General features: G+C 47.3%; 1 protein-coding gene across 2 annotated transcripts in view; it reads right to left on the reverse strand.

Annotated features, from left to right (window-relative positions):
- XRCC1 (X-ray repair cross complementing 1) overlaps window positions 1-26,934 on the reverse strand; it is a 215,217-nt gene that overhangs the window by 101,355 nt on the left and 86,928 nt on the right. For both annotated transcript variants that reach the window (XM_069201327.1, XM_069201328.1), the window contains exons 8-10: window positions 25,865-26,009; window positions 22,984-23,221; window positions 19,800-19,916 (exon numbers count right to left, since the gene is read on the reverse strand). In XM_069201327.1, coding sequence (XP_069057428.1) covers window positions 19,800-19,916; window positions 22,984-23,221; window positions 25,865-26,009 — 500 coding nt within the window. The remainder of the gene's footprint in view (window positions 1-19,799; window positions 19,917-22,983; window positions 23,222-25,864; window positions 26,010-26,934) is intronic.

Raw genomic sequence — 26,934 nt, forward strand, 5'->3', positions numbered from 1 at the left:
TGAACCTTGACTCTTTCAAACTGTTGATAATTGTGTGGGGTTAACAAAAAAATCTTTTTTTAAGATAAAGTTCTGGCTGAACATTGATTTTAAAGAGACTCATTGAGTTTTTCAGCCCACCCACCTCCTGAAGTAAGACAGAAGTGCTCAGCCCTGGTGCTATGAAGGAAGTACACACCCAAAGGATGATCTTGGCTATACAATTAGAGTGTGGTAGAACCGTGGCTGTCGGCTTCCAGCGGTAGTTAATACCATCAAAGGATACTTGCCAGAAAGCAACAATGTTTCCAGCATCCCAAGAAAAGGCCTCAGTCACACCACAAAACAATACAATTCTTATTTTACACCATACACCCGAAAGTAACATGGTATGCATGGCACATACTTTACAGACTCCTCCCTCAAACGAGTGCCGAAAATTGCACAACAGGTCTAAATAAGAAAACGCTTAGCAAAAACTACAACAAAAGAAGCATATACGCCTCTTTCCTCTACTCACCTCCTAACCACTTCCATATTGTATCCATGGCAACCCCTTTCAATCAGCAACATAAATGTCCTTCAGCCCACAACGCATACATGAAGGCAAGAGGATCAAACCTCACCCTTTCAACTGCGGCTACACATATCATAACAAAGGCAATGAGCTCCATCTCACACGTCTTCAAGAAATACACCCAGAGCGACCGCTCAGAATACTTCAAAGGCACTGGGACCAAGCTGACGCGCCACCTGGCTTCTTACACTAGTGAGCTTCACACAAGTAAAGCAGTCAAATTCTAAACTCTTTCAAAGACACCCAAACCACCCAAACCTGAAGAAGCGTTATTAACTACAATACACATGTTTTCTATCTTTCTTTCACTCCCTACCAGAATCTAATAGCTAGAACAGCTACCTGCGCTTGTTGCTCCCAGACCATTATTGGGTAATGATTAGCACCCACACACATTACCATGTTACTGTCTCACTATGCTTTCTGCCCACTTTTCTTTTCCTTTACTGAAATCTATGCATTAAACCGCTGAAAACCACTACATAGCCCAAGAGCATCTCTCTCCGCAATGCCCCTCAAACAAACAAGCAAGGCACAAATCCAAAGTTCTGTTTTTAACTCAGATGTCATCAGGTTGAGAAACCATAAGGCTTTAAACCACACCATTAACCCAATATTGCTTCCACAATCAATGAAACCAAAACCATTCATACCCTCCTGACTGCGACACAAACTGGACTACTAACCACGCATCAAGCACAAGCAAATGCTTTCCAGGCAAAGCTCACATGGAAATACGCACAGGACTAACTGTATAACAAAATCCTTTCACCAAAGGAGGGCAAGTTTGGGAATCCTGACAGTCACATTTTTATTTTCATTTTAATCACATTCACATATGAGCTCTTTAGATAATACTGGAAGCATCTCAAAAAAGCGAACAGAATTTAAATATCCGAGTATAGGTTTACAGGATAAGTTCTATCACATGCCATCTCCTCACTTATTTTCTTCTCATCCATATTCTCCAAAGCCAAAGCTAGCAAACCAATCATGCTGCTCTCTACATCTTGAAGGCCTTACACATTCATCAATGAACCTAGAACATCAACTAACACCAAGCCATTCAACAAACACCCTTAAAGCCATCCAGAATGCACAGGCCACAATGAGCTTTCATAAAACAGTAACTAAGACAGAGCTGACAGTTGCTAACAGCTCCCTACCTAACATTAGACTACTCACTACACCTCGTATTAAAGCAAGGCAATAAAAACACACATACCCCTTCCAATTACCACACTCCACAGAAGCACATGCAGTGTCCCTAAAGTACAGAAAACAAAACAAACAGAGAGGGTGTAGGAAGTTGGCTCTGTATGCACTATTTCAAAAGTAAGGAATAGTAGCAGAGAGTCCAAGGGTTCCCCTTAGAGGTAAGATAGTGGCAAAAAGAGATAATACTAATGCTCTATTTTGTGGTAGTGTGGTCGAGCAGTAGGCTTATCAAAGGAGTAGTGTTAAGCATTTGTTGTACACACCCAGGCAATAAATGAGGAACACACACTCAGAGACAATTCCAGGCCAATAGGTTTTTGTGTAGAAAAATATCTTTTCTTAGTTTATTTTAAGAACCACAGGTTCAAATTTTACATGTAATACTTCAAATGAAAGGTATTGCATGTAGGTACTTTAGGAACTTTGAATAATCAACATAGCATATACACTTTTCACATAAATCACATATAGCTATTTTAAAACTAGACAGTGCAATTTTCAACAGTTCCTGGGGGGAGTAAGAGTTTGTTCGTTTTTGCAGGTAAGTAAACCACCTACGGGGTTCAAGTTTGGGTCCAAGGTAGCCCACCGTTGGGGGTTCAGAGCAACCCCAAAGTTACCACACCAGCAGCTCAGGGCCGGTCAGGTGCAGAGGTCAAAGTGGTGCCCAAAACACATAGGCTTCAATGGAGAAGGGGGTGCCCCGGTTCCAGTCGGCCAGCAGGTAAGTACCCGCGTCTTCGGAGGGCAGACCAGGGGGGTTTTGTAGGGCACCGGGGGGGGGACACAAGTTAGCACAGAAAGTACACCCTCAGCAGCACGGGGGCGGCCGGGTGCAGTGTGCAAACACGCGTCAGGTTTGTAATTGAACTCAATGGGAGACCAAGGGGTCTCTTCAGCGATGCAGGCAGGCAAGGGGGGGGGGCCCTCGGAGTAGCCACCACCTGGGCAAGGGAGAGGGCCTCCTGGGGGTCACTCCTGCACTGGAGTTCAGATCCTTCAGGTCCTGGGGGCTGCGGGTGCAGAGTCTTTACCAGGCGTCGGGATCTGAGGAACAGGCAGTCGCGGTCAGGGGGAGCCTCGAGATTCCTTCTGCAGGCGTCGCTGTGAGGGCTCAGGGGGGGGGCAACTCTGGCTACTCACGGTCTCGCAGTCGCCGGGGAGTCCTCCCTGAAGTGATTGTTCTCCACAAGTTGAGCCGGGGGCGTCGGGTGCAGAGTAGCAAGTCTCACGCTTCCGGCGGGAAACGCAAGTTGTTTTAAAGTTGCTTCTTTGTAACAAAGTTGCAGTCTTGGGTGAACAGAGCCGCTGTCCTCGGGAGTTTCTTGGTCTTTCTAGAGCAGGGCAGTCATCTGAGGATTCAGAGGTCGCTGGTCCCTGGGGAAAGCGTCGCTGGAGCAGTGTCTTTAGAAGTGGGGAGACAGGCCGGTAGAGCTGGGGCCAAAGCAGTTGGTGTCTCCGTCTTCTCTGCAGGGTTTTTCAGTTTAGCAGTCCTCTTCTTCTTAGGTTGCAGGAATCTGAGTTCCTAGGTTCTGGGGAGCCCTTAAATACTACATTTAAGGGCGTGTTTAGGTCTGGGGGGTTAGTAGCCAATGGCTACTAGCTCTGAGGGTGGGTACACCCTCTATGTGCCTCCTCCCAAGGGGAGGGGGTCACATTCCTATCCCTATTGGGGGAATCCTCCATCTGCAAGATGGAGGATTTCTAAAAGTCAGAGTCACCTCAGGACACCTTAGGGGCTGTCCTGACTGGCCAGTGACTCCTCATTGTTTTTCTCATTATCTCCTCCGGCCTTGCCGCCAAAAGTGGGGCCGTGGCTGGAGGGGGCGGGCAACTCCACTAGCTGGAATGCCCTGGGGTGCTGTAACAAAGGGGGTGAGCCTTTGAGGCTCACCGCCAGGTGTTACAGTTCCTGCAAGGGGGAGGGGATAAGCATCTCCACCCAGTACAGGCTTTGTTACTAGCCACAGAGTGACAAAGGCACTCTCCCCATGTGGCCAGCAACATGTCTCGAGTGTGGCAGGCTGCTAAAACCAGTCAGCCTACACGGGTAGTTGGTTAAGGTTTCAGGGGGCACCTCTAAGGTGCCCTCTGGGGTGTATGTTACAATAAAATGTACACTGGCATCAGTGTGCATTTATTGTGCTGAGAAGTTTTATACCAAACTTCACAGTTTTCAGTGTAGCCATTATGGTGCTGTGGAGTTCGTGCATGACAGACTCCCAGACCATATACTCTTATGGCTACCCTGCACTTACAATGTCTAAGGTTTTGCTTAGACACTGTAGGGGCACAGTGCTCATGCACTGGTGCTCTCACCTAGGGTATAGTGCACTCTGCCTTAGGGCTGTAAGGCCTGCTAGAGGGGTGACTTATTGTAGGAAGTTGGCTCTGTAAGTGCTATTTCAAAGTAAGGAATAGCATGCACAGAGTCCAAGGGTTCCCCTTAGAGGTAAAATAGTGGTAAAAATAGATAATACTAATGCTCTATTTTGTGGTAGTGTGGTCGAGCAGTAGGCTTATCCAAGGAGTAGTGTTAAGCATTTGTTGTACATACACATAGACAATAAATGAGGTACACACACTCAGAGACAAATCCAGCCAATAGGTTTTTATATAGAAAAATATCTTTTCTTAGTTTATTTTAAGAACCACAGGTTCAAATTCTACATGTAATATCTCATTCGAAAGGTATTGCAGGTAAGTACTTTAGGAACTTCAAATCATCAAAATTGCATGTATACTTTTCAAGTTATTGACAAATAGCTGTTTTAAAAGTGGACACTTAGTGCAATTTTCACAGTTCCTGGGGGATGTAAGTTTTTGTTAGTTTTACCAGGTAAGTAAGTCACTTACAGGGTTCAGTTCTTGGTCCAAGGTAGCCCACCGTTGGGGGTTCAGAGCAACCCCAAAGTCACCACACCAGCAGCTCAGGGCCGGTCAGGTGCAGAGTTCAAAGTGGTGCCCAAAACACATAGGCTAGAATGGAGAGAAGGGGGTGCCCCGGTTCCGGTCTGCTTGCAGGTAAGTACCCGCGTCTTCGGAGGGTAGACCAGGGGGGTTTTGTAGGGCACCGGGGGGGACACAAGTCCACACAGAAATTTCACCCTCAGCGGCGCGGGGGCGGCCGGGTGCAGTGTAGAAACAAGCGTCGGGTTCGCAATGTTAGTCTATGAGAGATCTCGGGATCTCTTCAGCGCTGCAGGCAGGCAAGGGGGGGGTTCCTCGGGGAAACCTCCACTTGGGCAAGGGAGAGGGACTCCTGGGGGTCACTTCTCCAGTGAAAGTCCGGTCCTTCAGGTCCTGGGGGCTGCGGGTGCAGGGTCTCTCCCAGGCGTCGGGACTTTAGGTTCAAAGAGTCGCGGTCAGGGGAAGCCTCGGGATTCCCTCTGCAGGCGGCGCTGTGGGGGCTCAGGGGGGACAGGTTTTGGTACTCACAGTATCAGAGTAGTCCTGGGGTCCCTCCTGAGGTGTTGGATCGCCACCAGCCGAGTCGGGGTCGCCGGGTGCAGTGTTGCAAGTCTCACGCTTCTTGCGGGGAGCTTGCAGGGTTCTTTAAAGTTGCTGGAAACAAAGTTGCAGCTTTTCTTGGAGCAGGTCCGCTGTCCTCGGGAGTTTCTTGTCTTTTCGAAGCAGGGGCAGTCCTCAGAGGATGTCGAGGTCGCTGGTCCCTTTGGAAGGCGTCGCTGGAGCAGGATCTTTGGAAGGCAGGAGACAGGCCGGTGAGTTTCTGGAGCCAAGGCAGTTGTCGTCTTCTGGTCTTCCTCTGCAGGGGTTTTCAGCTAGGCAGTCCTTCTTCTTGTAGTTGCAGGAATCTAATTTTCTAGGGTTCAGGGTAGCCCTTAAATACTAAATTTAAGGGTGTGTTTAGGTCTGGGGGGTTAGTAGCCAATGGCTACTAGCCCTGAGGGTGGGTACACCCTCTTCGTGCCTCCTCCCAAGGGGAGGGGGTCACAATCCTAACCCTATTGGGGGAATCCTCCATCTGCAAGATGGAGGATTTCTAAAAGTTAGAGTCACTTCAGCTCAGGACACCTTAGGGGCTGTCCTGACTGGCCAGTGACTCCTCCTTGTTTTTTCTCATTATTTTCTCCGGCCTTGCCGCCAAAAGTGGGGCCTGGCCGGAGGGGGCGGGCAACTCCACTAGCTGGAGTGTCCTGCTGGGTTGGCACAAAGGAGGTGAGCCTTTGAGGCTCACCGCCAGGTGTGACAATTCCTGCCTGGGGGAGGTGTTAGCATCTCCACCCAGTGCAGGCTTTGTTACTGGCCTCAGAGTGACAAAGGCACTCTCCCCATGGGGCCAGCAACATGTCTCGGGTTGTGGCAGGCTGCTAAAACTAGTCAGCCTACACAGATAGTCGGTTAAGTTTCAGGGGGCACCTCTAAGGTGCCCTCTGTGGTGTATTTTACAATAAAATGTACACTGGCATCAGTGTGCATTTATTGTGCTGAGAAGTTTGATACCAAACTTCCCAGTTTTCAGTGTAGCCATTATGGTGCTGTGGAGTTCGTGTTTGACAGACTCCCAGACCATATACTCTTATGGCTACCCTGCACTTACAATGTCTAAGGTTTTGTTTAGACACTGTAGGGGTACCATGCTCATGCACTGGTACCCTCACCTATGGTATAGTGCACCCTGCCTTAGGGCTGTAAGGCCTGCTAGAGGGGTGTCTTACCTATACTGCATAGGCAGTGAGAGGCTGGCATGGCACCCTGAGGGGAGTGCCATGTCGACTTACTCGTTTTGTCCTCACTAGCACACACAAGCTGGCAAGCAGTGTGTCTGTGCTGAGTGAGAGGTCTCCAGGGTGGCATAAGACATGCTGCAGCCCTTAGAGACCTTCCTTGGCATCAGGGCCCTTGGTACTAGAAGTACCAGTTACAAGGGACTTATCTGGATGCCAGGGTCTGCCAATTGTGGATACAAAAGTACAGGTTAGGGAAAGAACACTGGTGCTGGGGCCTGGTTAGCAGGCCTCAGCACACTTTCAATTGTAAACATAGCATCAGCAAAGGCAAAAAGTCAGGGGGCAACCATGCCAAGGAGGCATTTCCTTACACAACCCCCCCCCAAACGAAAGAGGATGAGACTAACCTTTCCCAAGAGAGTCTTCATTTTCTAAGTGGAAGAACCGGGAAAGGCCATCTGCATTGGCATGGGCAGTCCCAGGTCTGTGTTCCACTATAAAGTCCATTCCCTGTAGGGAGATGGACCACCTCAACAGTTTAGGATTTTCACCTTTCATTTGCATCAGCCATTTGAGAGGTCTGTGGTCAGTTTGAACTAGGAAGTGAGTCCCAAAGAGGTATGGCCTCAGCTTCTTCAGGGACCAAACCACAGCAAAGGCCTCCCTCTCAATGGCACTCCAACGCTGCTCCCTGGGGAGTAACCTCCTGCTAATGAAAGCAACAGGCTGGTCAAGGCCATCATCATTTGTTTGGGACAAAACTGCCCCTATCCCATGTTCAGAGGCATCAGTCTGCACAATGAACTGCTTAGAATAATCTGGAGCTTTTAGAACTGGTGCTGAGCACATTGCTTGTTTCAGGGTGTCAAAGGCCTGTTGGCATTCCACAGTCCAGTTCACTTTCTTGGGCATTTTCTTGGAGGTGAGTTCAGTGAGGGCTGTCACAATGGATCCATATCCCTTCACAAACCTCCTGTAATACCCAGTCAAGCCAAGGAATGCCCTGACTTGAGTCTGGGTTTTTGGAGCTACCCAGTCCAGAATAGTCTGGATCTTGGGTTGGAGTGGCTGAACTTGGCCTCCACCTACAAGGTGGCCCAAGTAAACCACAGTTCCCTGCCCTATCTGGCATTTGGATGCCTTGATAGAGAGGCCTGCAGATTGCAGAGCCTTCAAAACCTTCCTCAGGTGGACCAGGTGATCCTGCCAGGTGGAGCTAAAGACAGCAATATCATCAAGATAAGCTGTGCTAAAGGACTCCAAGCCAGCAAGGACTTGATTCACCAACCTTTGGAAGGTGGCAGGGGCATTCTTTAAACCAAAGGGCATAACAGTAAACTGATAATGCCCATCAGGTGTGGAGAATGCTGTCTTTTCTTTTGCTCCAGGTGCCATTTTTATTTGCCAGTACCCTGCTGTCAAGTCAAAGGTACTTAGAAATTTGGCAGCACCTAATTTATCAATGAGCTCATCAGCTCTTGGAATTGGATGGGCATCTGTCTTGGTGACAGAATTGAGCCCTCTGTAGTCCACACAAAACCTCATCTCTTTCTTTCCATCTTTGGTGTGAGGTTTGGGGACTAAGACTACTGGGCTAGCCCAGGGGCTGTCAGAGCGCTCAATTACTCCCAATTCCAGCATCTTGTGGACTTCCACCTTGATGCTTTCCTTAACATGGTCAGACTGTCTAAAGATTTTGTTTTTGACAGGCATGCTGTCTCCTGTGTCCACATCATGGGTACACAGGTGTGTCTGACCAGGGGTTAAGGAGAAGAGTTCAGGAAACTGTTGTAGGACTCTCCTACAATCAGCTTGCTGTTGGCCAGAGAGGGTGTCTGAGTAGATCACTCCATCTACTGTGCCATCTTTTGGGTCTGATGACAGAAGATCAGGGAGAGGTTCACTCTCTGCCTCCTGATCCTCATCTGTTACCATCAACAGATTGACATCAGCCCTGTCATGGAAGAGCTTAAGGCGGTTCACATGGATCACCCTCTTGGGGCTCCTGCTTGTGCCCAGGTCCACCAGGTAGGTGACCTGACTCTTCCTTTCTAGTACCGGGTAAGGGCCACTCCATTTGTCCTGGAGTGCCCTGGGAGCCACAGGCTCCAGAACCCAGACTTTCTGCCCTGGTTGGAACTCAACCAGTGCAGCCTTTTGGTCATACCAAAACTTCTGGAGCTGTTGGCTGGCCTCAAGGTTTTTGGTTGCCTTTTCCATGTACTCTGCCATTCTAGAGCGAAGGCCAAGTACATAGTCCACTATGTCCCGTTTAGGCTCATGGAGAGGTCTCTCCCAGCCTTCTTTAACAAGGGCAAGTGGTCCCCTTACAGGATGACCAAACAGAAGTTCAAAGGGTGAGAATCCTACTCCCTTCTGTGGCACCTCTCTGTAAGCGAAAAGCAGACATGGCAAGAGGACATCCCATCTCCTTTTGAGCTTTTCTGGGAGCCCCATGATCATGCCTTTTAATGTCTTGTTGAATCTCTCAACCAAGCCATTAGTTTGTGGATGGTATGGTGTAGTGAATTTATAAGTCACTCCACACTCATTCCACATGTGCTTTAGGTATGCTGACATGAAGTTGGTACCTCTGTCAGACACCACCTCCTTAGGGAAACCCACTCTGGTAAAGATACCAATGAGGGCCTTGGCTACTGCAGGGGCAGTAGTCGACCTAAGGGGAATAGCTTCAGGATACCTGGTAGCATGATCCACTACTACCAGGATATACATATTTCCTGAGGCTGTGGGAGGTTCCAGTGGACCAACTATGTCCACACCCACTCTTTCAAAGGGAACCCCCACCACTGGAAGTGGAATGAGGGGGGCCTTTGGGTGCCCACCTGTCTTACCACTGGCTTGACAGGTGGGGCAGGAGAGGCAAAACTCCTTAACCATGTTGGACATATTGGGCCAGTAGAAGTGGTTGACTAACCTCTCCCACGTCTTGGTTTGTCCCAAATGTCCAGCAAGGGGAATGTCATGGGCCAATGTTAGGATGAACTTCCTGAACAGCTGAGGCACTACCACTCTCCTAGTGGCACCAGGTTTGGGGTCTCTGGCCTCAGTGTACAGGAGTCCATCTTCCCAATAGACCCTATGTGTTCCATTTTTCTTGCCTTTGGACTCTTCAGCAGCTTGCTGCCTAAGGCCTTCAAGAGAGGGACAGGTTTCTTGTCCCTTACACAGCTCCTCCCTTGAGGGTCCCCCTGGGCCTAAGAGCTCAACCTGATAAGGTTCAAGCTCCAAAGGCTCAGTTCCCTCAGAGGGCAGAACTTCTTCCTGAGAAGAGAGGTTCCCTTTCTTTTGCTGTGTTGCAGTTGGTTTCCCAACTGACTTTCCTGTTCTCTTGGTAGGCTGGGCCATTCTTCCAGACTCCAGCTCTACTTGTTCACCCTGTGCCTTGCACTGTGCTCTTGTTTTCACACACACCAGTTCAGGGATACCCAGCATTGCTGCATGGGTTTTTAGTTCTACCTCAGCCCATGCTGAGGACTCCAGGTCATTTCCAAGCAGACAGTCCACCGGGATATTTGAGGAGACCACCACCTGTTTCAGGCCATTGACCCCTCCCCATTCTAAAGTAACCATTGCCATGGGATGTACTTTTCTCTGATTGTCAGCGTTGGTGACTGTGTAAGTTTTTCCAGTCAGGTATTGGCCAGGGGAAACCAGTTTCTCTGTCACCATGGTGACACTGGCACCTGTATCCCTCAGGCCCTCTATTCTAGTCCCATTAATTAAGAGTTGCTGTCTGTATTTTTGCATGTTAGGCGGCCAGACAGCTAGTGTGGCTAAATCCACCCCACCCTCAGAAACTAGAGTAGCTTCAGTGTGGACCCTGATTTGCTCTGGGCACACTGTTGATCCCACTTGGAGACTAGCCATACCAGTGTTACCTGGATGGGAGTTTGGAGTGGAACCTTTCTTGGGACAGGCCTTGTCTCCAGTTTGGTGTCCATGCTGTTTACAGCTATGACACCAGGCCTTTTTGGGATCAAAGTTTTTACCCTTGTACCCATTGTTTTGTGAAGAGGCTCTGGGCCCACCCTCCGGTGCAGGTTTTTGGGGGCCTGTAGAAGACTCTTTACTATTTTTAGTTTTGGTTGTCTCATCACCCTTCCCCTGGGGAGTCTTTGTGACCCCTTTCTTTTGGTCACCCCCTGTTGAAGTCTTGGACACCCTTGTCTTGACCCAATGGTCCGCCTTCTTTCCCAATTCTTGGGGAGAAATTGGTCCTAGGTCTACCAGATGCTGATGCAGTTTATCATTGAAACAATTACTTAACAGGTGTTCTTTCACAAATAAATTGTACAGCCCATCATAATTACTTACACCACTGCCTTGAATCCAACCATCTAGTGTTTTCACTGAGTAGTCTACAAAGTCAACCCAGGTCTGGCTCGAGGATTTTTGAGCCCCCCTGAATCTAATCCTATACTCCTCAGTGGAGAATCCAAAGCCCTCAATCAGGGTACCCTTCATGAGGTCATAAGATTCTGCATCTTGTCCAGAGAGTGTGAGGAGTCTATCCCTACACTTTCCTGTGAACATTTCCCAAAGGAGAGCACCCCAGTGAGATCTGTTCACTTTTCTGGTTACACAAGCCCTCTCAAAAGCTGTGAACCATTTGGTGATGTCATCACCATCTTCATATTTAGTTACAATCCCTTTAGGGATTTTCAACATGTCAGGAGAATCTCTGACCCTATTTATGTTGCTGCCACCATTGATGGGTCCTAGGCCCATCTCTTGTCTTTCCCTCTCTATGGCTAGGATCTGTCTTTCCAAAGCCAATCTTTTGGCCATCCTGGCTAACTGGATGTCCTCTTCACTGGGGCTATCCTCAGTGATTTCAGAGGTGTTGGTCTCTCCTGTGAGGGAACCAGCATCTCTGACTATTATTTTAGGAGTCAGGGTTTGAGGGACCCTGTCCTCCCTAGATAGGACTGGGAGGGGGGAATTTTCCTCCAAGTCACTATCCTCTTCCTCTGAGTTGCCACCCTCAGAGGGGTTGGCCTTTTCGAACTCTGCCAAAAGCTCCTGGAGCTGTATTTTGGTAGGTTTGGGGCCCATTGTTATTTTCTTTATTTTACAGAGTGACCTTAGCTCCCTCATCTTAAGATGGAGGTAAGGTGTGGTGTCGAGTTCCACCACAGTCACATCTGTGCTAGACATTTTGCTTCTAAAAGTTGGAATACTTTTTAAGAATCTACAACTGGTTCTAGAATCTAATTCAAACTTTTACAAACTTTTAAACTCTAAAAGAAATGCTAAACAGGATCTAACACAAGGCCCTAGCAGGTCTTTTAAGAATTTAGAAAACTTTTCAAATTGCAAAAATCAATTTCTAATGACAATTTTGGAATTTGTCGTGTGATCAGGTATTGGCTGAGTAGTCCAGCAAATGCAAAGTCTTGTACCCCACCGCTGATCCACCAATGTAGGAAGTTGGCTCTGTATGTGCTATTTCAAAGTAAGGAATAGCATGCACAGAGTCCAAGGGTTCCCCTTAGAGGTAAAATAGTGGTAAAAATAGATAATACTAATGCTCTATTTTGTGGTAGTGTGGTCGAGCAGTAGGCTTATCCAAGGAGTAGTGTTAAGCATTTGTTGTACATACACATAGACAATAAATGAGGTACACACACTCAGAGACAAATCCAGCCAATAGGTTTTTATATAGAAAAATATCTTTTCTTAGTTTATTTTAAGAACCACAGGTTCAAATTCTACATGTAATATCTCATTCGAAAGGTATTGCAGGTAAGTACTTTAGGAACTTCAAATCATCAAAATTGCATGTATACTTTTCAAGTTATTGACAAATAGCTGTTTTAAAAGTGGACACTTAGTGCAATTTTCACAGTTCCTGGGGGAGGTAAGTTTTTGTTAGTTTTACCAGGTAAGTAAGTCACTTACAGGGTTCAGTTCTTGGTCCAAGGTAGCCCACCGTTGGGGGTTCAGAGCAACCCCAAAGTCACCACACCAGCAGCTCAGGGCCGGTCAGGTGCAGAGTTCAAAGTGGTGCCCAAAACACATAGGCTAGAATGGAGAGAAGGGGGTGCCCCGGTTCCGGTCTGCTTGCAGGTAAGTACCCGCGTCTTCGGAGGGTAGACCAGGGGGGTTTTGTAGGGCACCGGGGGGGACACAAGTCCACACAGAAATTTCACCCTCAGCGGCGCGGGGGCGGCCGGGTGCAGTGTAGAAACAAGCGTCGGGTTCGCAATGTTAGTCTATGAGAGATCTCGGGATCTCTTCAGCGCTGCAGGCAGGCAAGGGGGGGGTTCCTCGGGGAAACCTCCACTTGGGCAAGGGAGAGGGACTCCTGGGGGTCACTTCTCCAGTGAAAGTCCGGTCCTTCAGGTCCTGGGGGCTGCGGGTGCAGGGTCTCTCCCAGGCGTCGGGACTTTAGGTTCAAAGAGTCGCGGTCAGGGGAAGCCTCGGGATTCCCTCTGCAGGCGGCGCTGTGGGGGCTCAGGGGGGACAGGTTTTGGTACTCACAGTATCAGAGTAGTCCTGGGGTCCCTCCTGAGGTGTTGGATCGCCACCAGCCGAGTCGGGGTCGCCGGGTGCAGTGTTGCAAGTCTCACGCTTCTTGCGGGGAGCTTGCAGGGTTCTTTAAAGTTGCTGGAAACAAAGTTGCAGCTTTTCTTGGAGCAGGTCCGCTGTCCTCTGGAGTTTCTTGTCTTTTCGAAGCAGGGGCAGTCCTCAGAGGATGTCGAGGTCGCTGGTCCCTTTGGAAGGCGTCGCTGGAGCAGGATCTTTGGAAGGCAGGAGACAGGCCGGTGAGTTTCTGGAGCCAAGGCAGTTGTCGTCTTCTGGTCTTCCTCTGCAGGGGTTTTCAGCTAGGCAGTCCTTCTTCTTGTAGTTGCAGGAATCTAATTTTCTAGGGTTCAGGGTAGCCCTTAAATACTAAATTTAAGGGCGTGTTTAGGTCTGGGGGGTTAGAAGCCAATGGCTACTAGCCCTGAGGGTGGGTACACCCTCTTCGTGCCTCCTCCCAAGGGGAGGGGGTCACAATCCTAACCCTATTGGGGGAATCCTCCATCTGCAAGATGGAGGATTTCTAAAAGTTAGAGTCACTTCAGCTCGGGACACCTTAGGGGCTGTCCTGACTGGCCAATGACTCCTCCTTGTTTTTTCTCATTATTTTCTCCGGCCTTGCCGCCAAAAGTGGGGCCTGGCCGGAGGGGGCGGGCAACTCCACTAGCTGGAGTGTCCTGCTGGGTTGGCACAAAGGAGGTGAGCCTTTGAGGCTCACCGCCAGGTGTGACAATTCCTGCCTGGGGGAGGTGTTAGCATCTCCACCCAGTGCAGGCTTTGTTACTGGCCTCAGAGTGACAAAGGCACTCTCCCCATGGGGCCAGCAACATGTCTCGGGTTGTGGCAGGCTGCTAAAACTAGTCAGCCTACACAGATAGTCGGTTAAGTTTCAGGGGGCACCTCTAAGGTGCCCTCTGTGGTGTATTTTACAATAAAATGTACACTGGCATCAGTGTGCATTTATTGTGCTGAGAAGTTTGATACCAAACTTCCCAGTTTTCAGTGTAGCCATTATGGTGCTGTGGAGTTCGTGTTTGACAGACTCCCAGACCATATACTCTTATGGCTACCCTGCACTTACAATGTCTAAGGTTTTGTTTAGACACTGTAGGGGTACCATGCTCATGCACTGGTACCCTCACCTATGGTATAGTGCACCCTGCCTTAGGGCTGTAAGGCCTGCTAGAGGGGTGTCTTACCTATACTGCATAGGCAGTGAGAGGCTGGCATGGCACCCTGAGGGGAGTGCCATGTCGACTTACTCGTTTTGTCCTCACTAGCACACACAAGCTGGCAAGCAGTGTGGCTGTGCTGAGTGAGAGGTCTCCAGGGTGGCATAAGACATGCTGCAGCCCTTAGAGACCTTCCTTGGCATCAGGGCCCTTGGTACTAGAAGTACCAGTTACAAGGGACTTATCTGGATGCCAGGGTCTGCCAATTGTGGATACAAAAGTACAGGTTAGGGAAAGAACACTGGTGCTGGGGCCTGGTTAGCAGGCCTCAGCACACTTTCAATTGTAAACATAGCATCAGCAAAGGCAAAAAGTCAGGGGGCAACCATGCCAAGGAGGCATTTCCTTACACTTATCTATACTGCATAGGCAGTGTGAGGCTGGCATGGCACCCTGAGGGGAGTGCCATGTTGTAAGGAAATGCCTCCTTGGCATGGTTGCCCCCTGACTTTTTGCCTTTGCTGATGCTATGTTTTGAATTGAAAGTGTGCTGAGGCCTGCTAACCAGGCCCCAGCATCAGTGTTCTTTCCCTAACCTGTACTTTTGATTCCACAATTGGCACACCCTGGCACCCAGATAAGTCCCTTGTAACTGGTACCTCTGGTACCAAGGGCCCTGATGCCAGGGAAGGTCTCTAAGGGCTGCAGCATGTATTATGCCACCCTAGAGACCCCTCACCCAGCACAGACACACTGCTTACCAGCCTGTGTGTGCTAGTGAGAACAAAATGAGTAAGTCGACATGGCACTCCCCTCAGGGTGCCATGCCAGCCTCTCACTGCCTATGCAGTATAGGTAAGACACCCCTCTAGCAGGCCTTACAGCCCTAAGGCAGGGTGCACTATACCATGGGTGAGGGTACCGGTGCATGAGCACTGTGCCCCTACAGTGTCTAAGCAAAACCTTGGACATTGTAAGTGCAGGGTAGCCATAAGAGTATATGGTCTGGGAGTCTGTTTTACACGAACTCCACAGCACCATAATGGCTACACTGAAAACTGGGAAGTTTGGTATCAAACTTCTCAGCACAATAAATGCACACTGATGCCAGTGTACATTTTATTGTAAAGTACACCACAGAGGGCACCTTAGAGGTGCCCCCTGAAACTTAACCGACTATCTGTGTAGGCTGACTGGTTCCAGCAGCCTGCCACACTAGGGACATGTTGCTGGCCCCATGGGGAGAGTGCCTTTGTCACTCTGAGGCCAGTAACAAAGCCTGCACTGGGTGGAGATGCTAACACCTCCCCCAGGCAGGAGCTGTAACACCTGGCGGTGAGCCTCAAAGGCTCACCCCTTTGTCACAGCACCGCAGGACACTCCAGCTAGTGGAGTTGCCCGCCCCCTCCGGCCCCGGCCCCCACTTTTGGCGGCAAGGCCGGAGAAAATAATGAGAATAACAAGGAGGAGTCACTGGCCAGTCAGGACAGCCCCTAAGGTGTCCTGAGCTGAGGTGACTAACTTTTAGAAATCCTCCATCTTGCAGATGGAGGATTCCCCCAATAGGATTAGGGATGTGACCCCCTCCCCTTGGGAGGAGGCACAAAGAGGGTGTACTCACCCTCAGGGCTAGTAGCCATTGGCTACTAACCCCCCAGACCTAAACACGCCCTTAAATTTAGTATTTAAGGGCTCTCCCTGAACCTAGAAATCAGATTCCTGCAACAACAAGAAGAAGGACTGCCTAGCTGAAAACCCCTGCAGAGGAAGACCAGAAGACAACAACTGCCTTGGCTCCAGAAACTCACCGGCCTGTCTCCTGCCTTCCAAAGAACTCTGCTCCAGCGACGCCTTCCAAAGGGACCAGCGACCTCTGAATCCTCTGAGGGCTGCCCTGCTTCTACGACGACAAGAAACTCCTGAGGACAGCGGACCTGCTCCAAAAAGACTGCAACTTTATCCAAAGGAGCAGCTTTAAAGAACCCTGCAATCTCCCCGCAAGAAGCGTGAGACTTACAACACTGCACCCGGCGACCCCGACTCGGCTGGTGGAGAACCAACACCTCAGGGAGGACCCCCGGACTACTCTACGACTGTGAGTACAAAAACCTGTCCCCCCTGAGCCCCCACAGCGCCGCCTACAGAGGGAATCCCGAGGCTTCCCCTGACCGCGACTCTCTGAAACCTAAGTCCCGACGCCTGGAAAAGACCCTGCACCCGCAGCCCCCAGAACCTGAAGGACCGGACTTTCACTGCAGAAGTGACCCCCAGGAGTCCCTCTCCCTTGCCCAAGTGGAGGTTTCCCCGAGGAAGCCCCCCCTTGCCTGCCTGCAGCGCTGAAGAGATCCCTTGATCTCTCATTGACTTCCATTGCGAACCCGACGCTTGTTCTAACACTGCACCCGGCCGCCCCCGCGCCGCTGAGGGTGAAATTTCTGTGTGGGCTTGTGTCCCCCCCGGTGCCCTACAAAACCCCCCTGGTCTGCCCTCCGAAGACGCGGGTACTTACCTGCTGGCAGACTGGAACCGGGGCACCCCCTTCTCTCCATTGAAGCCTATGCGTTTTGGGCACCACTTTGAACTCTGCACCTGACCGGCCCTGAGCTGCTGGTGTGGTAACTTTGGGGTTGCTCTGAACCCCCAACAGTGGGCTACCTTGGACCAAGAACTGAACCCTGTAAGTGTCGTACTTACCTGGTAAAACTAACAAAAACTTACCTCCCCCAGGAACTGTGAAAATTGCACTGTGTCCACTTTTAAAATAGCTATTTGTGAATAACTTGAAAAGTATACATGCAATTGAAATGATTCAAAGTTCCTAATGTACTTACCTGCAATACCTTTCAAACAAGATATTACATGTTACATTTGAACCTGTGGTTCTTAAAATAAACTAAGAAAAGATATTTTTCTATACAAAACCTATTTGCTGGATTTGTCTCTGAGTGTGTGTACCTCATTTATTGTCTATGTGTATGTACAACAAATGCTTAACACTACTCCTTGGATAAGCCTACTGCTCGACCACACTACCACAAAATAGAGCATTAGTATTATCTCTTTTTACCACTATTTTACCTCTAAGGGGAACCCTTGGACTCTGTGCATGCTATTCCTTACTTTGAAATAGCACATACAGAGCCAACTTCCTACACATGTCGACTTACTCGTTTTGTCCTCACTAGCACACACAAGCTGGCAAGCAGTGTGTCTGTGCTGAGTGAGGGGTCCCCAGGGTGGCATAAGACATGCTGCATCCCTTAGAGACCTTCCCTGGCATCAGGGCCCTTGGTACCTGGGGTACCAGTTACAAGGGACTTACCTGGATACCAGGGTGTGCCAATTGTGGAAACAAAAGTACAGGTTAGGGAAAGAACACTGGTGCTGGGGCCTGGTTAGCAGGCCTCAGCACACTTTCAAATCAAAACTTAGCATCAGCAAAGGCAAAAAGTCAGGGGGTAACCATGCCAAGGAGGCATTTCCTTACAGAGGGGAAATGTCAGAGTACATTAAGCAATGCACCACATGGCCCCAGCTGGGATCCGGTTCAAAATCTCTCCCCCTTTCCCAAAAGGATGCAGACAACCAGACCTCACACCAAAGAAAGGCAGGGAGTGACGAAGTACAAAACTCAAACAAAAAGGCGAGCAATAACATTCAAGTCACACTCAGGGCAAACCAAAGTCATTTGGGAAGCACAAAGAGTCCACACGAATTTGTAGTCTAGGCAAAACAGGCCGACAAGAAAAAGATCACCTAGGGCATGCTACAGTCTGACAGGAAGCCAGGTCCATAAAACCCAAGAGGAGCTGTCAGAAAACCCAACCAGAGGCTCTTAGCGGACCTTCAAGGGTCCTCCCGAGTGAAAAACACAAGCAAAGACTATGGAATTGGGAATGGGTTAAAGACCTTGAAGGAAGGCATCAACAAGACAACACGCAGTATATTTTAGGAGCAGTACGAGTGGCGTGACGCAAAATGATGGGACCCCGTGTAGAACGGGCTCAATTGGGGCCCTGTGAACGGTAACACCCTCCCACCCCCTCACACTGCAGGGACCTGCTCAGTAAAGCAGAGTGGCTTTCCAGAGTGTTTATTTCTTGTTCCATTCCATTGCACGCATTCTTCTGGCATCAATGGCATGGCTTAGAGGGTAAGGAGGCCCGCCCCAGAACAAGAAAAACTCGCCCTTCCACCACCACACTGTGGGGGGCTGCGGGGGCCTCCGTTACACCCCTGAGTAGGATGTGGGTGGGGGTTGGCACCATGTAGGCATAAAGCATTAGACATTACTTCTACCCCTCCCCCGAGTGCCAGCGAGCGGGTGGGTTGTTCACCACGCTTTCTCAGGAGTAAAAATTTAAGCTTGAGAAGCGACTCCATGGCAGTCTAAGGCCCCCGTTTACAAATTAAAAATTGTCTGATAGGCTCAAGATCTCCAGTTTGAAACTATTCCTATACTTACTTATATTCCTTCATTGAATTTCACCCAATATGTGAATTACATAACAAATTATAGACTCCCCATTACACACACACATATGTGTAGCATTGTATACCCTATAGGTAGATTAGGGCATTAATACACAAACCTTGACGAATTGCCACTGACCCATTGTGAACAGACCAGGCAAGAAACATGTTGACCTTCTGATGAAGATCCTGAGACTCACTGTTGTCTTCATAGATTGTTTTCAATCTTGACATGCGTTTCCAGCGTCAATAAATAGTGAATATTTGGCAACCCATTGCCAATTTTTACTACTTCACTACCAATTTACCACAGCCCCTCTCAAGCTAGGTGCAGACCACAACAGTTTGAGTAGAAAAGATCTCCGGCAAAGAGCCCCTATTAGGGGTCCGCTGGGCATTGCTACTCCCACTGAGGGAGGAGCACAGACCAATGATAAACCATGTCACTTTGGTGGGCGAGGGTCTGTGCATCCTACTGTTGTGTAGCCAGTCTAGCTACAGTTTTAAACATGTTATTTTAGCAAACTAGGCCTTCCGCTGTGCACTTTAACCTAGATATGTTTTATTTTAGCTTTGTTATATTATTTTAATAGTAGCCACATTTGCGGTCTTGTTTTATTTTCTCTATCTAGCTGTTCTTCACCTAGGTTAGCACTGCGTTCTTAAACAAGACATTTCTTTCACTTTGTGCTTTTCTCAAGGCTGCAGAAAGATAGGTTGCCGGGAAAAGTGGTACTCTCACAGAACATACACACTCTTACGAGGCTTAAAGTACTTAATAAAAACAAAACAAAAAAACGTCCTCATGGAGGATGGTGAAGACAATACCCTCTTAATGCAACAACACATAATGATGGTTCTTACTGCCACACTAAATAATTTAGGTTTTCATGTTTGTATTGTTACTCATAGTTTCCAGTGACCTCCATCTGTATACATAGTCACACAAAAACAAATACATAATAATCAATCAGGGAATTTGCAAAGCGCACTACTCACTGATTAGGGTCTCAAGGCGCTAAGGGGGGGGGAGGTGGCTGCTACTGCTGGAACAGCCATGTCATGTAAGTTATAGTACAAAATGCACAGGGTTGGTCAAAGTGGCATGACAGAATGAAACTAGGAATTCAAGTCACTCACCCTTTGCACGGAAGGCGTTGCTTCCTCTTATAACAGTCGAGGATCCAGTCCTTGCGCACAATGATGCCCCCCATGGCCTTCACTTGGGCATACTTCGGGGTGTTGGCAAACGCACATCTGGGACGGTAGAAAACAAAGCCATTGAATGTTTCTTTTAGCATCTGGATGCCTGGATGATTGTTCGGTCTGGCCTATCAATAATCCAATGAGCCTTAGCATAAGGGGGCTTGCTAAAGTAGCTGCGCACTCTATAACAAATCTGATTATTGTATTATTGAAGAAGAATGTCTAAGAAGAAAGGGAGTATTTAGAGCTCTGAGACTGGGGCTCAAAAACTCAGGACAGGGATTAGAGTGGGCGGGTCAGGAAAGGAACAGAGCAGAACAGAGCTTTGGTAGAGGGCTCGAAAGAAGGACTAACGGGGAAGAGCAAGGGAAAGAAGCGGGGGCAGAGGTAAGGCATGTCAACGGTAAACGGGCAAGGTTAAAGAGGAGGAGGAAAGCTTACAGTGTGGGGGACTTAGACTGTCTATAGCCACGAGGAAGGGAGTGGGAGAAATGTTCTAAAGAGAGGTTCTGCGAAAGAGAATAGTTTTCAGAGGTCCAATGGGGAGGATGCCTGTGAAACGGATCTAGGGCTGTAGAGAGAGGCTGTGAGGAATGTCTGAGCAGAGGAACAGAAAGGTGGGTGTGTTGGAAGGTATACGACGTAGAGGGACTGGAAAGGAGAGCTAGAAGAGGGACTGGTTAGGAGGTCTGAGGGGAAGAGATAGAGGGGCGGCCTGCAAGGAGGGTTGAGGAGCAGCACTTGGGAGAGGGGATATGGATGAGGATTGATGAAGGAGGCCAGAGGAAGGAGGGCTGAGGGGGCTGATAATGGTAAACCGTGATAGAACTCTTCAGGCATTCAAAGACTGCAACAACCCCATGCTGAACCCTCCATGACACATTCTATCAACAAGAGTGATGCCATAAATCCCTTCTATATTAAGAATATAAAAAAAAAAATAACCCATATCACATACTAAAAGTAAACATCCACAGTGCCTCCAGCTCCCTGTAATCCTGCAGCAACCCAGAAAAATCTGCAACCTTCAACTCTGCCTTGCATAATGGCCCTGGCAAAGTTCTTAACAATGTCAAAATACATAAAGACAAGGTTCTTCCTTCATCTTCTGTGAAATCTATACAGACACTCTCTTGCGCACTCTCAACATCTTCAGATCTTCTGCCAATCGAGTATCTTTCCCACATGATCTCAAAAGATGCCAGATCCTTCCTCTACTGGAGAAACTATCTAAACGCCAAACATATTGCAAAACTATTATACCACTACACCATCCAATCAGGGAAATTGTCTCCATTTAACTGCCTCCACTTATCTACAAAACTAGATAAGTAAGACCAGCCCTTCAGGAATACCAATCCATCTTCAGCACATAACGCATCTCTAAGACCATCACCCTTCACAATGTCAAACATTCCCTTAATCACCAATAGGAGTGCTCCTTGCATCCTGACTGTACTAGACTTTGGACCACATTGACCACTAAGAACTAAGCAACACACTAGAGAAATGAATGGGCTTTTACAACATGTACTAACAGAGGTTTACCTTGTAGTTTGCAAAGCACCTTTAACTCATACACAAGGGAACTGTAAATTACCACAAACTCCTTATGTCCTAAGGAGATCCTCAGAGCAACAAAGTGTAGATGGAACCCCTTACAATCTTTTCTTTTTGAAGCAGCATCAAGTTCAACCCATATGTTTGTAAACAAACAATTCTACCTAAATATCTAAAATCCGCTTGACAATCAGTGCAGTCGATCCTTATCAGAATTCTACGTCCAGCACTTACCTAAAACTAACCCTGGCAAAGACAGAATTCATCCTGCTCGCCAACATAAGTCACACAGAAACCCTTGGCCTGCTCTCCGAAACGAACCTAAATCGCTTTACTTCGCAGACATCAGCACACTGAAAGGCACTTTAGACTCAGTAGAACATTAAAGACCTGACCTAGTTCAACCTTATCACCAGAAACCTGAAGAAAGAAACTGCCTCCTACTGTACTCCTGCATCAGCTTGAAACCCAGCTGCATAAAAGGCATGTTTACCAGAAATGGCACTCCCGCATACCCAATCAAATAATTTACCACCACAGATCCACATCATGATGCTATAAACTAGGATATCGACAGACTAGAAACCAAGAACTAAAAAAAGTGAAAATCCGAAGACAGGAATATCTAGCTATGGTCCAAAGATCTGGAAAAACATAACTGTCAAGAAATGAACAACCCTAAAACCACTGCAGTTCAGGAAACAATTGAAGACTCAGGTCTTAATAGAAAACAACTGTTCTTTAGGGGAAAAAATGAGAATCACCATACTTGAATATTTTGCCTCATTTTAAACAATACTCAATCACATCCCTGTGCTTACAGCCTTGTACAGCACACCATTTCTTTCTAGTTGTTTGCAATATGCAAGTACACCGTAGGGCACTTGGAAGAAAAGCTGGAAAGCAGGACTGGTGTGAGGGACCTGAAAGAAGGTCTGAAAAGAGGGACTTAAAAGGACAGACAGAGAGGGTGCTGGAGAGAAGGGATAGAAAGAAAGACTAGAGAGAAGAGATGGAAAGGAGAGTCAGCGATCTCTTAAACATTCAAGGTATCCATCAGTAGTATCCAGCAGAGACAGCTACAGTACACACGCCCCCCCCAACATGCAGCCTTTTACCCGGTATCAAAAACCCTTACCTACTTTGTTTCTTGGTTGTTACATCTTCAACCCTTCCAGTCTTTCGTCTCTTTCTGCAAGATCACTTTTAAGGCTCTAGAAACTTTACTTTAAATGGCTATTGTTGAGGTGCATCTGATGTCTCCAAATGAAAACATTCTAATGTTTTAAAAAGGGACGGAGGACTCCCATGTTAGGTTTCAACTAACTGCCCACCCAAACAATATAACCTGTATTCTCTCCCCCTCCGCCAAGTCCTACATGTAGCTGGATTAACCCCACCAACACTACGCTACTGCAATGTTGGTTTTCTTTCCCTGTCCTGTTTCACAGAAGGCTGTCAATTCAAATGTCACTCTGGGCTCCTTCCTTTTCCCCTCCCTCTCTAGGTATCTGTGCCCTCAACCCACAGTGACTCGCCTTTCCACAGCTTCACTTACATGAGGTGTGTGCTGTCCACAGTCCAGTCGGGTCGATACTTGGCACCCATCTCGAGGGCCTTGTCACGCAGCTCAGAGCGGAAGGGGTTTTGGAAGCCACTCAGCACAAAAACAGTGCCTTGAAGTAACTGGCCAAATGTTGCGGGCGGCTTCTCCTTTTTCACACTGGTCTTCTCTGGCATCACAGCTTTCTTTGGCTGGGGGGCTGATGGTGTAGTGTGAGAGGCAGGTGACTCTGCTACAAGTACAGAGGAAGCAAATTAGATATTTTAAACAAAACAGCAGCACAATTCAAATGAGTGCCAACTCTAGGATGCAACACCTGGGAGAAATTGTTAAAAGGAGAAAGGTCCTTTACAAAACACATGCCCACATTTAACCCGAGAGCTCTATGAGTCTGCACGGTCCACGAAGAGAGGATGACCCATCCTCCACCATTTTGTGACATAAAACTAGCCCACTTTCACAGAATGTCAGCAACTTGAATTTCCTGCACACACTTTTCCATGTTCATTTACTTTTACAGTGTCTTTATATGCTTTACAACATTAGACATTTTTTATACTTTGAGACGCAAAACTGAAATATACCAAGAAAGAAACACATGGCAAATACAACCCAGCTGCCTTCTTGGCAGGCGTATGAAAAGTGAACATACTTCTCCTAGATAACAAATAACCAGGCGTCAAATAAAAAAAACTTCATTACTTTCTCTCAATCAATTTAAACAACCTGGTTCGACCGTGATACTGTTTTAGAAGCAGACCACCTTTACTGACCAAACCTCTGAAATGTTCACTTTTTCCACATGGGAGATTTTTGCTGGTTGCAAAGAAACCAGGATGATGGTGTACATTTTCTTATCCTACTGTAACTGTATATTTCACTTTTAGGATTCGCTACAGGACCCATGTGCTGTCCGCAAAAATTGTTGTTTAAAAAAAATAAAAAAATAAAAACTTAGAAGGGGCTTAGAGTCTGTCCATTACTTACCTTTACTTACCATTGGTTGGCTCTTATGTCACTTTTGTTTCCTTGCTTGCTATTGGTCGGCTACTCTGCCTCACGTTCGACCTTCTCTTGTACTGGGCTTCAGTCTTCATCCCTTAGTCCCTGCCATGGAGCATGGACCAAGTACTGCTTCCTGTGGCCAGTGCCCTTACACTAGCCACAAGCTTCTTAAGGTACTATTTTTTAATGTACTTTTCGGCAACCTCTTTGTTTTCTTTAAGCCACTCACCCTACCTTCTTTGTTTGCCACGTTCCTCCCTCTAGTTGCTTTTTTTAAATTATTTTTTTCCAGGTTTATGGCACAAACTCGACCCAAAGGTATTAGAGAGCTTTACATGAGCACCATTTACTTTACACAAGGACACATTCATTTTTGATTTTTAAGTATGGGGAATTTCAGTCATTTGCCCAGAATCACAGGATGTTGAGCTGACACAGAGACTCAAACCTAGTTCCCCAGTTCTGCAAGCAGCTGTTTTGGCCATAACACCACATCCTCTTTAAAAAACATTAGCAAAGCTGTTGCACACCAGCATGGGCTGCAATGCAACATGACCTAAAGTAAACAAAAAAAGCACTATGATGGAGGCAACGCAGGCAGCCACATATCGCTATGTTTTTATTTAATTTGAGTCATGCTGCACAGCATCTCAGGCTCTGTGCAGCATCTTTATGTAACACTGGAGGGAAAAAAAGCAAGTTCAAATGCTTTCTTAAACATTTAAACTGCATGTATGTAAAACCTGCACATTTATGCATGCCTTAAGAATTACCATAGTGAGCGGTCCTGTAAATCTGCAAGCTTTGCAGCTTCTCAGAAATGTGTGTAGAATGTTTTTATAGAACTTAAAAAAAAAATTAAAAAATCAAAATGTCGGTGTGCATCTGCAATCCTTTACCACCTTCCACATGACTGAGGCCGCCTGTCAAACTCACTGCACCAAGAAGCTTGCTTCACTACCTTGAGATGGGTTTCTTAATTTTACTTGACTTTTTGGGCCAAATGCTACAAAAAAAGCCTACTTTTTTTTCATTGTGAAAAAGCCAATCCAATTCCGAATTTCATACTTTGTCAAAAAGTAAAAAAACAAAAAGGAAGGGCAGGAAGGGGTCCTGGCCGGAGTTCCAAGGAGAAGCGTCCTTGATGGAACAGTGAAGCGCTGTCTTCCGGTAGCAGGCATTGGCAAAGCCAGTAGGATTACTTAAAGGAAACCAAAAGCGCTATGGCGTGGCCAGCGCTGGCTGTGCCATAGTGCTTCATTTTTATTTACTTTGAATCATGTTGCACTTCTTTAAAATAACACTAACAAAGCCAGACAGCGTTCGCAGAACAATTAGGCTTTGTTAAGATGTACAGCGGCATGGGATGCTGTGCAACATCTTAAAAAAAAAAAAGTAATAATCTTTGTGCATGCCAATAAGTCTCACATATACGTAACCTACTGGTTTTGCCAATGTTTGCTACTATTGCCATTTCTGAAGAACTGCACTTTAGCGTAACAAATCCTAACAAGCTGTGTCTGCATTGTGTTTTTAAGGTGTGCCCAGGAGCCAAGCAATCAACAATAATGATAATCGAAAAAAGCAATATACTGGGAGTGCAGATAAGGGGGGGGACTAACCCAACCAAACAGGAAGGGTGAAGACGCTTGCCCACAGGTGAGACAGCTACTCTGCCAAGCAGCACCACAATCAACGCAGCAATTAAAAATGTGCTAACCGTGACTAATATGTTAAAGGTGATTTAAATAGTGATTTAGTATTCATGTTAACTCTGAAAAATAAGGCAATTTAAAATGTATTGCTGGCGATACATGCTGCAGTAATGGGAAGCAGCAGGGAGCAAGATTGCTGGTGTCCCCCAACACACCTTTAACTTTCTTTGGGGGTGGCGGCACTGGGCTGGCTTTCGATCGAGCAAGGTCCTTGGTTGGTTCTTTTGGCTCAGTTTTCTTCAGGGACGTGTTGCTCTGGTTCTCCTTGAACTCAAACTTCCTTTTCCCAGGAGTGATTTCCTGTGGGGACAAAGAAGAAAAATAACCATGGATATTAATGTTTGGACAAAACAGTCCTCTTGTATAGGGCGACCAGTAGGAACAACTTAACTAACAGTGAGTGACCACAGAGTAGAGAATGAACGTTCTGCTAAACCACTCCTCTCAACCAAAACACAGAAATTACAAGGTAAAGTGCCAATACTTATTTATTTTCTCAAAGCTGGCCAATGGGTTTCTGCCTGTGTACAGGAACCTTTAAATGCAGCTGATGCTTTTACATTCGGTTTAGTCTCAAGTCTAACAGTGATGTGAAAAGAGGTGAATGGTCAGGACAGTTGAGCAGAATTTATTTCTTATGTTATGTGAATGAACGTTAGCCTTTCGGTTGTCCTTTTTCTCACCTTCAGTCACATTTTCTAAAGAACTACACTGTGGCCTACCAAATCCTACCAAGTTATGTTCATATTGTGTTTTTAGCTGCCACAGAATCCTAACAATCAACCACAAATAAATCAAAAATACAGACTGAAATCAAAACTTTCAGGTAGGATGTGTCCGGTACGATTCAGCCTACAAATCCTACAAGCTATACTCACAGGTTTTTGGGAGCCTACAGAGGACTTGTTGTGTTTTTAGTTGTCCAGGAGCCTACCGATCAACAAGGCAACTAAAAAAATGCATCACAGGTTCTCCTTTTTCTGGTTTGTGTTACAGGAGTGGGACCACAATCATCTACTCCTCTCAGCCTTCCATGCGCACCGCCCTGCTTATTTCTCTTCCATTCAACTCAAGCCTTTACCATAACTCCTCCACCCTGTCCTTCTAGTGTTTTGCTATTCTTCTTTCATTCTCCTCCCCTAGACCTCTCCTTATTTCATTAACTGTCTTGCTCTTTTTCCCTAGTCTTCTACTTCCCATGCCCCCTTTACCTTTCCTACTTATC

The sequence above is a fragment of the Pleurodeles waltl genome, chromosome 7 (genome assembly GCF_031143425.1).
Source record: "Pleurodeles waltl isolate 20211129_DDA chromosome 7, aPleWal1.hap1.20221129, whole genome shotgun sequence".
NCBI lineage: Eukaryota > Metazoa > Chordata > Amphibia > Caudata > Salamandridae > Pleurodeles > Pleurodeles waltl.